At 38.5% G+C, this 17355-nt stretch overlaps 1 protein-coding gene across 7 annotated transcripts in view; it reads left to right on the forward strand.

Moving 5' to 3' along the window:
* The window catches only part of GRAMD1C (GRAM domain containing 1C), a 51263-nt gene that overhangs the window by 10386 nt on the left and 23522 nt on the right, over positions 1-17355 (forward strand). For all 7 annotated transcript variants that reach the window (XR_010428051.1, XM_064644373.1, XM_064644377.1 and 4 more), the window contains 4 exons: positions 7353-7437; positions 10667-10770; positions 11436-11531; positions 12737-12817. Coding sequence is in view for 6 of the 7 variants with exons in the window: in XM_064644373.1 (XP_064500443.1) it covers positions 7353-7437; positions 10667-10770; positions 11436-11531; positions 12737-12817 (366 nt within the window). In the remaining variant the exon portion in view is untranslated. The remainder of the gene's footprint in view (positions 1-7352; positions 7438-10666; positions 10771-11435; positions 11532-12736; positions 12818-17355) is intronic.

Here is a 17355-nt window from a genome sequence, read left to right on the forward strand (position 1 = left end):
ATGACAAGAGGCTTCCTTATCATTGATAAGAAGCTTATCAGCTTGTTTCTGAAGCACCTTGTTTGGAGTAGCTTCAGCTGAACCCTATTTCAATGAAATGTAATGGCTTGTGAAATTGAGCTAATTCTTGTGGGATCTTGAAAGAGAAACTTGGGAGAGTTCCTCACATGTTCTAAACTAAAATACTCTGTTACAAAATTCTTCCAGGTCTGTTCTAATTTTGGTTTTGTTTTTGTTTTTTTGATTTGTTTTTTTAAAGAACATTAAAAATGTAATTTTCAACTGATTATGCAACCAAAAGTTCTCTGAAGAAATACCTTTGTATCATTCAACTCTTTAAGTCTTTTGAGTTTTTTTTCTGCCTGGGAAGGATGCCAAATTTTAAAATTCTTCACAAAAATGATACTTTTGTTATAATTATATAACCTGATGTTAGCAGCATAGTATTTCATATGATGCTAAATTTTCTTGTCTGTCAAAACTGTAATCGTGACAGCTTTGGTTGTGGATTTTCTAGGCTGTTTTCCAAGCTATGCTCCAACATGACTTGACATTTGTACTTATACAGGTGAAGCTCAAGTATGAGACCTTCCTTCCTGCACTTGGAAGGGCCATGTGACTAATAAGGTGCAGGAAATGACCAGGCCTTCTGTGAGCAGGATTCCAGTTCAGCCAAGTTCATGTCACACTATGGAGAAACAGCTGTGATCTGGTCTCCCTGCTCAGCAGTTGAGCAGAACTGCTTTTCAGAAAAACAGATTTTTACCATGTGTCAGGTCAATGATGGCTGGATGAATCTGATGTCCACAGTGGAGCTTGTGGGAGCTGGACTACCCTTGTGGGACACAGTGCTTTTGACATACTATACCTAGTCTTGAAAGTTAAATATAAAGTCTCCCTTTCAGAAGTACCTAATTCAGTCAGCTTCAGGACGCTGGGTGTCAAAAGATTTTTAAATTGGTGTCCAATATTTCAGAAGATCTCCATAATGAAATAGTTCTGAGGAGTTTCTTTCTACATGGATTTTTGGAAGTTACTGGTGTTAGTTGTAAATAATAGTCTCTTAAACATTTTCAGTGTGCCTGCCTGTGCATCTGTGAGAACTAGTTAATAATAACACATTTGGGGGGGAGTAGGGACTCTGTCTTTAGCCTTGTTTATGGGATCTCATGGGCTTAAAAAAATACAACCCACCCCAACAAACAAACAAACAAATCCCTAGAAGATACAGTAGCTGGAGTATTTGCCAATGAGCTGTAGTTTTAATATCCTTTTGAAATTTTATGTACTGTATTTCCAACAGAAGAAGGACATAGTTTCACCAAAATGCTATTGGATGCTACTCTGCCTGTACACAGGTGCCACTGAAGAACTGCCATTGGTTTGTTTTCTGCTTAGTCACTAAGAAATCTTTCTCCTTCAGCCTCTACAAATAAGAGGGGGGCTGGGCCGTGGGGACATAATGACCCTAGTGCGCAGCCCTGTGCCTGCCAGCAGCCCTGTGCTTATGAGACTCCCCTCCCCAGAGGTAAGGGTGAAGGAAAAAGCATATAATGAATGTCATTAAAATAGTCCTGGCTGCCTAAACTCTTCCCCCTCCCACTGTGACTCTGACCTTGTTTGTATTTCCTTGAGAACATGGGAACTTCTGGAAAGCAGGCTCCTAAGGAGTACAGTGGCTGAGCAAACCCTGGCAACAGTTGCTTAGTTTCTTTTTTTTAGTTGGTTGACATGCCTCTCATGACCTATGAATTAAATACAACTGTGTGGATAAGCAGGTGTGATCAAATACCTCCTTATTTAAAAAAAAAACAAAAACAAAATAAACCAAAAATCCCCCCCAAAACCAAAAAAAAAAGTGAACCAAAGTGTACAGTATACTGTACACAGCACAGTAAGTCATGCTAAGTAACGTGGTGCTGCTCTTCACATCCTGTTAGTGGTTCTTTCTTTTTGTAAGTTTAATGTTTTTGTCCTTTAAGAGAAAGAAAAGAAGAGTAAGTCACTGCTAGTAAAGCTTTTGAGTACTGAAACTGGTTTAGGAACAACTTTCAATCATTTTTTTTCTGTGATTGTCAGGAATTGGTTAGTGAAAATAAATCACTTTAACAGAGTGGATCTAGACTGTGTACATGTGATAAGGTATACAGAACAAGTCTGACACTTCTAACATACAGCCTAGTGCTTGTTTTCAGAAGAAATGGAAAACTCTGCCCAGTAACTACAAAAAGATAAGGGAGGCTGGTAGTCATGGGCTTTCACTGTGATTTTTGTCCCTAAAAGCAAAAGTGAGTCAGATTTGTGTGTTTGTGTGACAATGCTATATTTAGCTTTCAAGATGGACATTAAAAATAGGAGGGGATTCATAAAAGCCACAAGAACAGGTCTGAAAAAATAAAATCTTGAGAAGCTTAATCCCTATGTCAAAAGAAGATATGGAGTAACTTGCTTACAGTCCAAAAATAATTCACAAAGTGAAGATAAGATTAACTAACAGACCAGTAGAAGAACTATCCATAGCTAGGATGGATTTTTCCATCAGGATTGACTTTTAATTTAAAAAGGTTATATATATATATATTATTCTTTGCCAAAGGGAAATTTGGTCATCACATCTCTAGTTTTAAAGTAGGAGGGGGTGTGGTTTGTGTGATACAGATTAGATGGGTGGTCACAATGAACTTTTCTGGACTGAAGAAATGGCTGCAGTGGTGTCCACATTTCTCTGATGGAAAGGCTTGTCAGAATTGGCACCTTCTACAGGTAGCCTCAGCAGGGAGACCACCATCTCAGTGTGCCAGGGGAGTTGAGTTCTTGTGTTTATAGGTAAGCGTGCCTGAATTTATTTTAGGGTATGTGAAGCCCTAAGTTTGCCTGCCTTGCACTGCTAAATGAGGCTTTTGTTCAGGGCTATTAACTTGGCTCTCACCTAGCCTAAGGAGGCTTTAGTCTCACTGAAAATGGGATGTTGGTATGTTTCGGTTTGGCTTTTTTTGTTAGTTTGCTTTTGGGTTAATTTTTTTTTTCCTCACTTATCAGATAAGTTTAAAGAATATTTCCAGTATAAGGTAGTCTTGTTGCATAAAATCAAACCTCCTCTCTGACTGTGTGTTCTTCTGGAGGCTGCTTTCTTTTTCTTTCTGCTGATGCTAAGAAGGTTTTTAGCTGAATTTGAAGAGGGAGGAACACAATGTGTTCTTCAGTAGAAATGCAGGAGCTTCTGCAAGAATATTTAATATTTGTTTTAATGTGCTAGTGTAGGATTATGATGTACTTTCATCCTAACCTTACTAATATCTCCAAATTTGTTTTTGACCATGTCTAGAAACTTCATAGGAAATTACTGGTCAAGCTCTTCTGTCTTTGGGGAATAGCGTGTCAGGTGGTCTTTAAGTGGGGTTTAGACAGGGTGGCATGGATTTTTATGCTTTATGTGGATTTACAGAGAAGCAAAGCCATGCGTTCCATGGGCCATATTTTGTTGCTTGAGTGAGGCTTCTGAGCATAAAAGGGGAGTAGGTGGGGCAGCTTCCTTGTAGGCTTGTTTGATTCTGGGATCCCAAGCACTTGGTGCTAACTGATACCAAGACTGAATCTCAGTGGGAGACACATGTGCATCTCTTAAAATGAGGTGACATCAGAGTTGTGTTGCTGTACTGGTGAGGTCAATTTACCTGTGATCTCAGCTGTTGTGTTCGTAGCTGCATGTCAAAACCACGGAATGCAAATTGCCAGGTGACTTGGGTTTTGTAGTTTCTCAAAACAAAGGGAAAACACTAACAAAGTAAATGCAAAACTATTACTGTCATTAGTTGATTGTTAAAAAATGTGCAAACCATTCTGCTGAGGTTGATTGACTATTTGCATGCTTAGTGATATGTGGAATCAAATAATTTCATAACGATTAGGGTTTTTGCTGTACTCCTGGGAGAAGACATAGCTTAATTTTCCTCTGCAGTTTGCTAAGAGGCTCAAATTGTTTGCAGTGGCCACACTTCGAAGATGTAAATGTGAAGGGAAGCTGTTTTTTTCTATCCTATAAATAACTCAACTTAGTGCTAATTTAAGTTTACATATTTTTTTCTGGAACATGACTTTATGTAGTTGGACTGTTCCTTTTCTAAACAATATATGAGAGTCACTTGGTTATGTGTCTCCAAGTAATACCTGTTTCTTACATAAATGTCTTCTGTAAAACTTTTTGGTTGTCAATGAAGATGATTTTCCGTTTATGCTAGTTTACAGTTTTCTGGTATATTTTTTTGGTTCAGATGGAAAATGCTAATATATTGTTGGCTGGACTTAATTTCCTTGGTGATTAAATATAGCATAACCATAAATGGCTAAGATTATCCTCAGGCAAAGTGTTTGCCTGATGACTTATAATTAAACCTAGAAATGTGTATGTGTTAAAAATGAGTTGCTGTTTTCATCTCTTAAATACCATACTACAATCTGATTTATGTCTTTCTTCTTTTAATATTTGATGTTAGATTTTTGTAATCCAGAGGTGGCAACCTGCTTCAAATGCTGACACATGTTGGACATTATAGTAGCCATTCTAAGAGATGCTGTATTCATAGAAATGTCTTATTTTCTTCAGTTCAGGGAAATTGAAATTGCCAGTAGTGTTAAAAATGTCCCTGTTGTTTCCCAAGTCCATGGAGGGATCTCTTAATCACCAAGCCATATATTGAATAGGTAACAATTACAGATCTAAGTGAGCCTGTTTTCATGCAAAGTAAAGAAAAGATAAGGGTAGAAAGTTTCAGTGTGCTCACTCTCTCTTTTCCTGCTGATTAGATAAGGATTCAGAGCAAGCTCCGCATAAATGGCCTAAGAGCTCAGTAGAAAGCTACAATTAATAAGAGGCTTTCTTATTTGTTGCTCATGACAACACTTCTAAATGCCAGCAAGAATTTTTCAGAAGCTATAGCAGGTTTTATGCTCTAGAAAAAAAAAATATCTTTTCTAAGTAAAACTCGGTGTCTCGAGTTTGGATTCTTGGAGCTGTTGAACTGGCTGATTCAGACACTAACATAAATGTGTCTGTGATACTATGATGTTCCTATTTTCCTTCTGATTCCTTTTTTGTCTTATAGTGACAAAAATGCTTAACTCCAGTGTAGCTCTTTTCTCTTGTATACAGTGTGTTTGAGAATCTACTTTCCTCCTTAAAAGTGTTGCTGCCTAAATCACAGTTTCATAAATCAGACTTGGAGATAGTGAGTTTTCTTTTGCTCTCATGGCAGACCAGTTCTTTCATCTCCTTGTATGCTGGCATTTTCAACACAAGCTATACTTCAGTCAACTGAGGTATGACTGAGTGTAAACCATAGGGGCTCTGGAACTACAGGTGGAAACTTTACAGATGTGAGTTAATTTCTCACTTTTCCCTGTGTCTCTTTCCAGAGTAATTGCAAAGAACTCGGTTTCTTCAAAGCAGTGCAGTTGTTGGATGCTTGTTTTGGATGACCAGTTAGAAGTGTGTTTCAGGGCTTGATGTGGCTAGGCCAAGAAACCACAGCCTATCTACTTCAGGAGGTTACATGCACTCCAAGAATGTTATTTTTATACTCTCAGAAGCAACTGAAATATAACTGGAAGCATACAGCTTAGAGGACATGTTAAACATGTTGCCCTTTACCTGCACCCAAAGCTTTCATGTTTACTGTTCTCAGAAGGGGGGTGGGGTGGATGTCTTTTCAGTCTCCATCCCTCACTGTCTTTTTGCATTACAATGCTCAGAATATTAGTGGACAGCAAATACCTCCTCAAACAGTGATCATATGTAAAGACTTACCTTTAACTACCATGAATAAAATAAACGTTAGCATATTTTTTTTTTTTAAAGCTGAACCGAATCAGGGCAACTTTGCTCTCTCCTGTGTTAGGTGCACTTAAACATTTGACCTTACATGTTGTTGTGGCCTAAGAGTTCAATTTCAAGTATAAGTAGATGACAGACCATCATAGTCTGTGAGTCTAGGGTGGTGTTCAGGGAACTTATGAACAGCAAGAAGCAGGAATGTCCTCTGTGGAAAAAAGAGTTAAAATATGAGAATCATGAGGAGGTGGGAGCAGTATTGGCTCTAGTTTATTAAAAGACCCTGTTAAATCTGTCTTTGTTCTGGAATTGTTTTGACAACAAGCACAAACAAGTAATGAAAGGATAGACCAACTAACATACAACAGGAGTGTGTCAAAAGTAGTAAACAATCTGCAAGGTTATACAGTCAAAAGTGGTTCTTTGCCTCCTTTCTTCCCCCATGCTAAAAGTAAATAGCAACGAATCTTATGGCAGAGATGGATTTAGTGGTGAATGTCAAGTTTTGGAGTAATACAATTGCGCAAGGAGAGAATAGCAGCCATGTGCTTAAGATCTTCAGAAAGGTTAAAAAAAAGTGTAAAGGAGGTCTTTTCGTTATATTTATACCTGATTTTAGTAACACTTGAAAGTGGTTTCTTCCTGTCTTAGCTATAGTCCAGTTGAGTCATGGCCTTATACAGCATTTAGTTAGGTAGTTAGGACAGCCTCTAAAATAAGTGTCCAACATCTGTCAAGAAAAAAAAAATGGCCCTGTTATAACTGCAAAATGAAAAATAGGGCTTTCACAGCAGAATATTTTCTGGAGAACATGCTGAAGCTCTTTATTTGAATGGGAGCAGGAACATTTGTTTATAGGAATAAGGAGTTAAAAGTCCATCAAGATGGTCTTCTTTGCTGTGAGTTTGCTGCCCACTTTGAATCTCAAATGAATCATATAAACAGTGATCTTGAATATGAGGTGAAATGTAGAACAGATCAGAGAATCAAGAAGTGATTTCCTCCTTATTGGAGGAAACTATTACCTTTATTCCTACAAGTCTAGTTATACCAACTGGAGAAAAATCCAGTGCCTTGTAGTGTTCCTGAATGGTGCTCCAAGTAAGACATAAGTGTTCTAGGTTGTGTTCTTGTGTCTAGCTAGTGGCCTATGTGGGGGCTTGATCTAGTCTGTCACCTCTGTGTTGTGGCCTTGCTGCCTCTTCATTTAGCCTGTGCTAGAATATTTAGTCCCAGAAGGGCTCTCATCTCCTTATGAGTGCAGCAGGTTGCCATCATACAACTGTAATGCCTTGTAATTGGCATCTGGCCTGATACAGGGAATAGTTTGGCCCATGCTCTCCTAAATACTCTTATATAAGCAAGCATAAAGTTACACTGATGATCACATTTAGATACCACCTATTCTTTATTGCTCTTTTGATGTTCATTTGTTCTTCAAGATAAAATTACACTTCCAGTATGAAGACAGTTGAAGGCTGAAAATAAATCTGTTTGCATAACCTTTTACTGTTCTTTGTTGCAGCTCTCAAGTTCCACTTACAAATATAGGAGTGAAGAATTCAAGAGGCAGTTTTCTCATCTGCCAGACTCAGAGAGACTCATAGTAGGTAAGACGTAATCACAGCAAAAATCCTTGTCTTCTGGCTGATAACTCCAGATTGCAGTAGTGTCAAAGCATTTTGATTTTTTTATGGCAAATTCTAACTAGAGCTGATAACTTTCTATTCTCCTGTCTCTGAAATAGCACCAGATGCCTTAAGGGAAAGTCAGGTTCATACTCCTCTCCTGTACTGACTGCTTTGGGAAAATGACAGATTCTTTTTGGGGATTAAGAAGTGAAGGAGAAGGTGCAGAATCCTCCAATTCATCTAAATACAGGATGGAAACCTTTTAATGACTTTTCCTGATGCTACTTTTAGTGCATTTTTTGACAAAACCCATAGTGGAGATATGATTGTCTGACAGTGGACAAGTTAGATCATTATGCAAGGTCAGGGTGAGCACTGAGCACATAAACTTTGCATACAAGCATTGTCAGGCTTGTGAGATGGTAGTGTGAGAATAGCAGAGGTAGAATTTAATCCTGAGAGCACTGAATTTGTTTTATGCTCTTTCCAGCGTGGGCAACCAACTTGGTGTACCTCTTGCAGTGTTACAACCTTTTATTTTCTATCCTGTGAGTGTCTGCATCCTCTCTCTTACTTTAAAGGGGCAAATAGTTATGACAGTCACTTACTGTAGATGTTGAGAGAGGGGGGAATGATTCCGCAGTTGTAATGGTTTGGGGCGTGGATACAAAGTTAAGGATGTTTCAGAGACCCTGTTAAGTAGGTAGATCATCCTTGCAAGGAGCATTTCTCTTTGCTCCCTGGAACTAACACCCTTGCCTAGGCACCTTGATTAATGTGACTTGTGGGACTGAGTGGCACAGTGGGTGTTTGTAATTTAAAAGACTTTTTCAGATGAATAGGAGGGGAAAGAAGCTGATGTCAGAGAATATCAAACTATGGTGCATAATGTCTCAACACAGAGATATATTCCTTTTGAGCTGCAATTCCCTGATTCAGTCCATTGTAGAATCCATACAAGGTAAACATGTAACCTACCTCCTTCAAATACAGTGATGCACCTTATTCCCTCCTTTATTACCTGCCTGCACTGTATTTAACAAATACCCTGTCCAAGAATTGGGTGTTAGTTTTATACAAAAGTGGCATTGTGACTGTTTAAAATTAATCTCTCATTTTATGCAACCTTTAAAGAAATTAATATTGAGAGGCTGTCAGTGTATGCTCCCAGTGTGCAAGTGACAGCTCTGAAACAGTTAAATCCCTGTGTCTTTTTCCAGCCTCAGAAGGGGGCAGTTATCCTCTGAAATGCCTTCTGAATTTTTAAAATACTTTAGTACCTAAAGTAAAACAGAAGAAATGGGTATTACCTCAAAGTATTGTTTTCATGTTTCTCCTTATACTTGATTGATACAAAAAGCCATGGAGCAAACTCTGAAGCACAGTTTCAAAGAACAGACTGCCTAGGACTTAGAGAAAGATTTAGTAATGGGTTAATCTCAACAATTTAGCACCTGCTCCATCAGAAGCAAAGTCATTACTTTTATATAATTTTTTTTACCCTGTAAAAACAGTGCTTCTCTGAAATGACTGTTTGCGTCCCCCAGGCAAAGAGCTCTTCCTTTGCTTGGTGCAGAAAAACTTATTATAGGCTTTACAGTGCTCAGAGAAGCCCTTACTTGCTGCTGTTCATTAAAAGAATTGTAACTCCTCTTGTTCTTAACTTAGCTGTTAAAAAGAAGCAACTATTCCACTGTAATGAGCACAGTATACAAAGATTGTAGGAAATATTTTCTTAAAATGAAAAGAATTACTTAGACTTTCTAAATCAGAGCTTAAAGGAGTGCTGTTATAATTTGCCTGAAACTGTTGTTTACAATCAGCATATTTAGTTACTGATTCTGAAAACTTAGAGGGAGAAATGCTAATCTCTCCCTTTTGTTTTGATATTTTCTTTTGTGTAAGTAGGTCAGATGGGGTTGCTCATCACTTGCCCAGTGATGACCTTTATAGGTCTAAATCCTTTCCATGCAAACTTCTTAGTAATGCTTTCCTCAAGTCCTTAACCTCAAACTCCTGCTGCATTCCTCTCTTAGCGTTTTGGTATCTGACTTTTTGTTAAACATGCACTTACTGGTTTAGATTTAAGTTTATGTCATTCTGTTTACAGTTATGTCTCCAAGGGCTTGTATACATGTCTCATTCTTGTTGCAAGAAACTTTATTTCCACTTGATTATTTGAGGGGAAAATCCCAAGGGAACGTTAAAAACTATAATAAAAGCTTCTGTAGATGCAGACTTAGCTTGAAGTTAGGATGTTGAGGACTCCTGAACCTCTTGATATTTGAACAAAAATTGTGTTCATCTTGTAGTACACAAAATCAAAATTCTGGCTCGGACAATACCAGATACAATGCTTTTCAAAATAACAAAGACATTTGATACCTCTAAAGTTAAAATCATTAATATCCTGCATGAATACCTACATTCTGGGTATTTTCTATACGTAAGGTAGCCTTCTTTAGGTCAGAGCTTCCAGAAGAGGTCTGTCTTAATTATCTAGCAGTAGTACTTCTGAAAATTCCTTTTGTTTGAATCTTCAGGCTCTGAAATAGTGAAAGCTCTTGGAGATTTTTATAAAGTGCAACGAAATCCTCTGCTCTTGTTCTTAATTAGCAGGTATCTGATGATGCATAATTACCTTCTAGCTGAAACTTGTTTCTCAATAGGGATGTTTCAGTCAGAGGCAGTATTATAAAAATGACAGCTTCTGAAAATATCCCCCGCCTGAAAACTGGATAGCTTCAAGATGCCCTTTAGTGTCTCACTCTGCAGATAGTTTTAGCTAGTGATAGGATCTGTTTAGTGGAAAATTATTATCCTACTACAACATATGAACTACTGTTATGTAGGAGTTGACAGTATAATCTGTTATATTATAAAACGTTTGTGTATTCTGTTGTTTAGGCACTTCGAAGTTTTACTAATTAATACTTCTCACATGTTCCTGGTCTTGCCTGATACCTCTTCTCTGAAAGCATAGGATAATGCACAGAGGGTTGATACACAGAGATATTCCATTAACTCTGGGTGTTCCCAGAACAATGATCTGGATGCAACCCAGTACAAGTCTGCCTTTGTAGACTTCTTAAGAGTGAAAGAAAAGGCTTTTTATTATGTTGTAATATTCCTATCTCATTCTAATTAAGAAGTTTGGATCAGCTGTGCTGCAGTGAGTGAGTAACTTGCTCTTGCTCTGTCTACATAGATTACGCCTGTGCACTCCAGAAGGATATCCTGCTGCAAGGGCGCTTATACCTCTCTGAAAACTGGCTCTGTTTCCACAGCAACATTTTCCGATGGGAGACCACAGTAAGATCGCTTAGCACACTTGAATCCCACCTTTTCTTTGTCCTATGCTATCAGGATGTTGGGGTAGAGTCCCTCAAGCAAAGTTGGTCCTGTCAATCTCATACTAGTGGCTTTGGGCTGTGAAGAAAGGGCCTGCATCCCTGAGTCGATATGCAGATGCATTGCTCTGTAAAATGAGAATAGCATTGGAGACATCCTAATGCTTAAGTAAGCCTGCTCAGTCAGTCATTTAGCATAGGAAGTTTAGGAGTTATGCAAAAGCTAATCTTTTACATTCCTGGGTGACAGTTTGCCTCTCCTTACCAAGGAGAGTTACCCAAGGGATGTAACACATAATCTTCTCCTGTAAGACCAGAAGCATGACATAATACATGGTGTTTGAGAACTCTCCAGCATTGAACCTCACTTGATTTAGTCTCACATGTAAATATCAGCATCTAAGAACAGCAAAAGGGAATTGATAAATGATCTCTGCAAGTTCTCATGTTGTGGTCTGTAGCTTTTGAACAGTATGGACAAAATTTGGTATTTGTCATATGTTGGCCCTCTTTTTCTGTAAAAATTAGGTTAATGAATTAAAATTTTTCATTCAAGTAGTTTAACTTTAAATTTTTAGTCTTAACAGTTATTTTTTGATATGTCTTATTAAATCTGTTTCTGCTTAGATTTCTATTGCCTTGAAGGATATCACTTTCATGACAAAGGAGAAGACTGCTCGGCTCATTCCAAATGCCATACAAATAGCAACAAAAGGAGAGAAGGTGAAAAGTTGTTTTAAAATATATTCTTGTTAAATTATAATGTCTAGGATAGAGCACTTGTTCTAGTTCATATTTGCATAAGTAACTTCCCTGTCAAATTTCAAGTGTGATTGGGACTGACTTGGTGGGATTGGGACAGACTTGGTGGTTTGGTCCCTGTGCATATTGGCTTAGTAATTCAACTTTAGTTTGATTGCAGAATCCCTTCTTAGTGTTGATGCAGTAACCAGGAAGAAAGAGGCTTTGTCTCACTGATTGAAAGGAAAGCCATTTGAAAACTATAAGTTCAGGGCATGAAATCAGAATTTGCATTCTTGATATTGGAAAAATATAAAAGTGATATGAATCACTGGATTTAAAGTGCCCCTGGAAGAAAACTGCTGAAAATAAAAGGACTGTGGTGTCATGGGTTTTGAGTTATGGAGAAATTTACCCTAGAACATGCTGTATGTGCTGGGAAATTAAGTCTGTGAGTGTGTATTTGAGAAACTGAAAAGCATGATGCAGAATTTTCTTACGTGCAACACAGTTCTTCTGTAAGTGCCTTGAAAATAATAATTCTTGGGTGGATGCAGAGAATAGCTTTCCACAGTTAATGCGGAGTTGTTCTTTGTGAAGGAACTGTGATTCCTCATATTTGGTCGTTCCTTCTCAATTTATCCAATATTAACTTTCATCAACAAGGAAGATAGACCTCTTTACTAAAAAATAACTTTCAAATGGGAAAGATTTTAATACTGCAAATGATGCATCTAATTTGATCTCATATTTTAATTATTTTAATTTCACATCATCTCACATGAAAATGTTAGTAAAAGGAATGTGTGGCAAAAGGATGGAAAGAGCTGTGGCCTGTAAGAAACAGGCATATGCATCTCTGATTTGTTTCACCTCTCATGTGGAAGTGAGAGACATTTAGGTGTGTAGTTAGTTGAGGAAGAGCTCTTCCTTCATGCCAGGGGTAGTCAGATGCCCGGAAGAGCAAGTGTCTTTATATACTGTGTGGACATTGGGGGTCTGACTCTTAGTTATGGAAAGTGATAAAAAGTGTGGAGTGTGAGGAATATACTCCAGATTTGCTGAATGTGAAAAGAGGCATGCTGTTGCTGAAAACCTTACGATATTCAAGATACAAGGAAGCATTCTGGGGTTCTTGAAAGTACCTACAAGTGAGCTTTTTTTTTTTTCCACCTTTGTTTTTCCAGTTTTTCTTCACGTCATTCAGTGCAAGAGACAGAAGCTACCTCAGTATCTTCCGTTTATGGCAGAATGTGTTGCTGGATAAGGTGAGTTTATACCTGTCAGTACCTTTTTCTAATGTGGGCATATGTGTCTTTGGAGGATAAGAGACTTGAAGACAGCTTTTCCTTTCTGACTTAGAATTCTAATGATGTTCTCCTTTGGTTTCTTGTACTTTATGTCCCAAATAAAATTCTCATCCTTTCCTTCTCATACTGCCACTTAAACTCTCTGTTGATGGAGCATATAGGTTTCATGCTTCTCTTCACTACCAGCTCAAGCATACGTTACTAAATTAGTATGCACTTGCTTTACATTTTTTATGATTAATTTGTGATTCAAAAGGCAAGAGGCTTTCTCAGTGAAAACTTTTAAGGAAAAGGGCCTAAAATCTCCTTCTCAGTTAAGTTAGCTGAACCTTTGCCATCCAGCTCATTACAACTCCCCTGACCTTGAATAAATGCAACAAAGGCAGGCTATATGACATGAAAGTGTATTTTGGCAACCTATGTGAGTTAGTTTGATTTATATTGCAATTTGTGGATACTTAAGCTAATCTTCTTCCTAAAAATGCACTGACACTTTTGCAGAACATCACTGTAAGAAAGATAATTTTTGTAAACCAATTTCTTCCTGTTTATGGCTCTCATTGTTTAAATATTTTAACACAGTTGCAATTGCACACTGAAATATCCACATATAACTGTGCTACAATGGCCCCCAAAGGATTAAAGCCGTTGGACTGCTTATAGATTGTAGCTACCCCCTTTTTTTTTTTAAATGTTAATTTTAGGGCAGACTAAAGGCAGTTTTTGTCAAACAAAAGCTAAAAATAATAAGGAAGTGCAATTTAAGGCAAAACTAATGTTTCCTGCTAATCTCTTCTCCCTCAAATCAAATACTATTTAACTGTAACATCATAACTATCTTGTCTTGAATCCAGCCACAATGTACTGTGTCATCTTTTAACAACTGGAATGTGCAACTGGAAGTAACCCTGCTTTCTTCTGTTATGCAGTGTGTCAGGAATAGCAATTACCTTATTCAGTTGATTAGTTTGTGGTGCTGGAGGGTGAATGTATGGACATTCAGGTACACAAATCTGCCCAAGGGGCCAGAACAGAGGTAACAAGCTTTGTGCTGTTCAGTATTAGTTTTCCTTGTGTGTTTCGACTCTGTAACACTGAAATGAGTGTCACATAAGGAATGACTTTTCACTTCAGAGCACTAACTGAAGGATAGATAAGAAAGCAGGAGGCATGGACTGCATGTAAGATGAGATGTATTAAGCCAGCAGTTTTTAGGGATCGGTGCATTTGAGTAGCTTGGGAACTATCCTTATTCTTTCTATCAAATCTTGCTGTTAGCTTGCTTGCATCCTCACTGAAGTATGTTAAAAGGTAGGTCTATGAGGTTTTCTGCCTGGGGTTCTCAGTTGTAATATGGAACATTTCCATGAGGTATGTGTAGGGCTTTTTAATGTAGTATGTTTGGAACTAATTGCTGAAACAGGATTTCTGTTAGGTTGAGCTCCTACTTCTGCAATGTAATAATTAGTTCTGATTCTCTGCTAGAATGTGTTTGAGTCACCTGTCAGCCTACTTTGATTCTTTACTGGATCAAGCTCTATAGGGGGGCACTGTGGAGTTGAAAGTAGAAACTGAAGTTGCTAGAGCTGGATCCACTGACTCCACTACAATGACAGCTGTCTATTGAACTCCTGCTAAAAGAGAGCCCTTGGTACATCCAAGCAGTTTTACTGCTTTCTCCTCACTACCCCATGGCAGGGACAACATATATTTGAAAAATATCTCATAGATCTGAGGCCCTGGCATGGTATGCAATGTTAAATTGTGAAATAAAGTAATTCTGTTGTAATCTGAAGTATAACTGACTGCAGCTGTCACAGTGCTGGTTTGCGCCACCTGATGGTGAATAATCCCCAATTTCCAGGATTTGGATCCAGGGGACTGGAATTGTATTTGTATTTGCTTCAAATCACGTCTATGCTGAGGTAATTTTCAGTCACTGGCCTCTTCAACACTTCCTGGGCATGGATTTCCTGTTACGAGGTCTCGCCTCTGAAGAGCGACCTGTCTGCTTTACCTGATACACCTGAAGCTTTCACCACCTGCAGAACTTCTTGGTGGGGTCAGCATGCCCTTTCCCAGATCTCCATCTTGTGGCCGTTCTGTCTTGTACCTCTTAAGTATTGCACGTCCTAGGTGGTTGAACAAGTAGTCCTTTGTTAAGTCTGCCTTTCTACTAGAAAGTGGCTTGCACTGTGCAAGAAGAACATCAAATGGATAGATGCTATTCTGTGCCTAAACTTATCCATCCAGATGCTCTCCTCCAACTTTGCATCACTGTTCTGACAGGACTCCTGGTCCCCTTTAGCTGAGTTGTAATTCTCTAGCTCATAACTTCTCCTTTAGACCTTGTTCAGAATACAGTACTGTGCATCTGGTGCCTTTCTGGGAATCAGTGGGTATCTTCCTCTTAAGATGGTCCTTTCTTAGGCTTTTTATTCTGTAAATGTCCATGTAAATATGTTTTTTTCTTTCAAGCAAAATTCTGTCTTTTTTTTTCTCCATCCCTGTTGCAAAATGTGTGCAGAGTGAGTCTCTTAGGCTTTTACCTTGCCATTGTTTTTTAAATGATCCAGCATCATGGAAAAAAAGGAATCATTAATGCAGGTCTGGAAGAGACATGACACCAGTGTTGATAAAACAGATAGCTGCTTCCATATCCACTGCAGCTTTCAATAATGCATTGGTTTATAAAATCAGCTGAAAATCCTGTTTTGCAATAGGCTTTCCAGATTGGTAAAACAAGTTTACTATGGCTGCTATTGACAGTAAGAGCAATGCCATTTATACCTTTGCTTTATTTTCCTAAAGCTTGTGGGTGTCAAATATCCCTCCAGTTTAAGGGAGAAGGAACAAATTAAAATGTAATTAGACAGGTCATTCAAATCCCAAACAAACACAGCACTCCTTATTTCTAATGGAACAAGATCTTAACTTAATCGGTCTCGATTCCCATGAGTCCTCTTCCTTAGAGTTGGATTTACTTTCCTATTGTTCTTTGTATGCTTTGCTGGGTAGAGATTTGCACCTGTCTCCAGAGACATTGTAGCAGGTAAGTCTAGAGGTGTGAGAAGGGACCAGAATTTCTGATCAGTTGGGCTTCTTATGGCAGACATCTGTCAGGACAACACTTCTGCCTTCTCCAGCAGCTTCTCAGGAAGGTTGTGAAAAAAGAGAGGTTTATTTGCACCTTTGTGTGCAACAAGCATTTTTTTTAGAGATTAAAGAGGGCTTGGTTTGATTCTGACCTTCATGTTTGGGCAGTTAGAGAGCAAATTTGCTGTTTTCCTCCCCTGTTCTGCAAATAAGCAGTCAGACAGAGTTCTGCAGCAGAGTTGCCTGGCAGGAGTGTGGTGTGTGGTGGGATGTGTCTTGAGTCAATCTATATGGCATGTCTTGTTCTTATTTCTGCACTTGTCGATAGGGGGTAAAAATCAGCAGCTTTGCTTCTGTCATTGGCATTCTGTAGTATTGCTTGTGCCATGACACTGCTTTGTTGACTGTGAAGCAAAGTATTGATGTTTTATGCTCTTGCTGAAAAGACAGAAGAGTTTTGCAGCTGCTTCTTGTAGCCTTTGTGTTTGCACACAAAGAGAACTGAGGAAAAACCCAGCGTAGACCATCACCTTGAATGGGCAAAGTAATTCATGTTTAGATTCAGCCTTTCAAGCTTCAGAGCTTCTCTAAACCATCCTCTCAGAAGCAGAAGTCTGACCCAGAAAATTTATGCCCTTTGCTTTCAGAACTGATCCTTTCTGAGAAAATAAAGCAAGTCTGGTTTGGTCTTGGCTTATGACCATTAAGAACTTATTATATCTAGCTGAGCTAGGAATAATTGGGCAGAGCACAAGAATGCTGTTTTAGAAGCAGAAGTTGGTAGCACTGACTTTACAAAACCACAGGAAACAGCTTTATAGATTCCTAAAATGCGTAGCTGAAAAGCTTCTCTGCTTTCCTCAACCTATTAAGCTCACTATACAAGGGCAGTCTGATTTGCCCTTAGACTGCTGCAGAATGTGCCTGTGAATTTAATTGGTGATATTAACTATTTCCCAGTTATTTTCTTATGACTGGAAATAAAAGCACTGGCAGTATTGGGCAATGGAAGTGAAAGTAGCTTTTCCCCCTGTCCTTTGATTTCTGATTGAAAAGAGAGATCTAGAGATACCTCAGTCGTATTTTGAAATATTTTTTGTAATATTTTTGAAATATTTTTGTAATGCTTGCACCTGTTTTTGGCCACTGAATGATAGCAGCTGTAGGTAGTTGTTTATGATTATGAATTTATTGCTCCAAAAGACAGTGGAAAGTAAGGCAGCTGTACGTTGATGCACGTGTTTTTAGCAGTGCATTGCTCTGTAGAGCAAACCCCGTGGCAGAAGGAGGCTGGCACTAGCTGCTATGACCCTTGCTTTATGGCTGTGTGTTTTGTGTTTTAATGTTTACTTTGTCCTCGGTAGGATTAAATACCTTGAAACTGATCTCTGCCAATAGCG

Source organism: Pseudopipra pipra, chromosome 2 (genome assembly GCF_036250125.1).
Source record: "Pseudopipra pipra isolate bDixPip1 chromosome 2, bDixPip1.hap1, whole genome shotgun sequence".
In the NCBI taxonomy this organism is placed as follows: domain Eukaryota; kingdom Metazoa; phylum Chordata; class Aves; order Passeriformes; family Pipridae; genus Pseudopipra; species Pseudopipra pipra.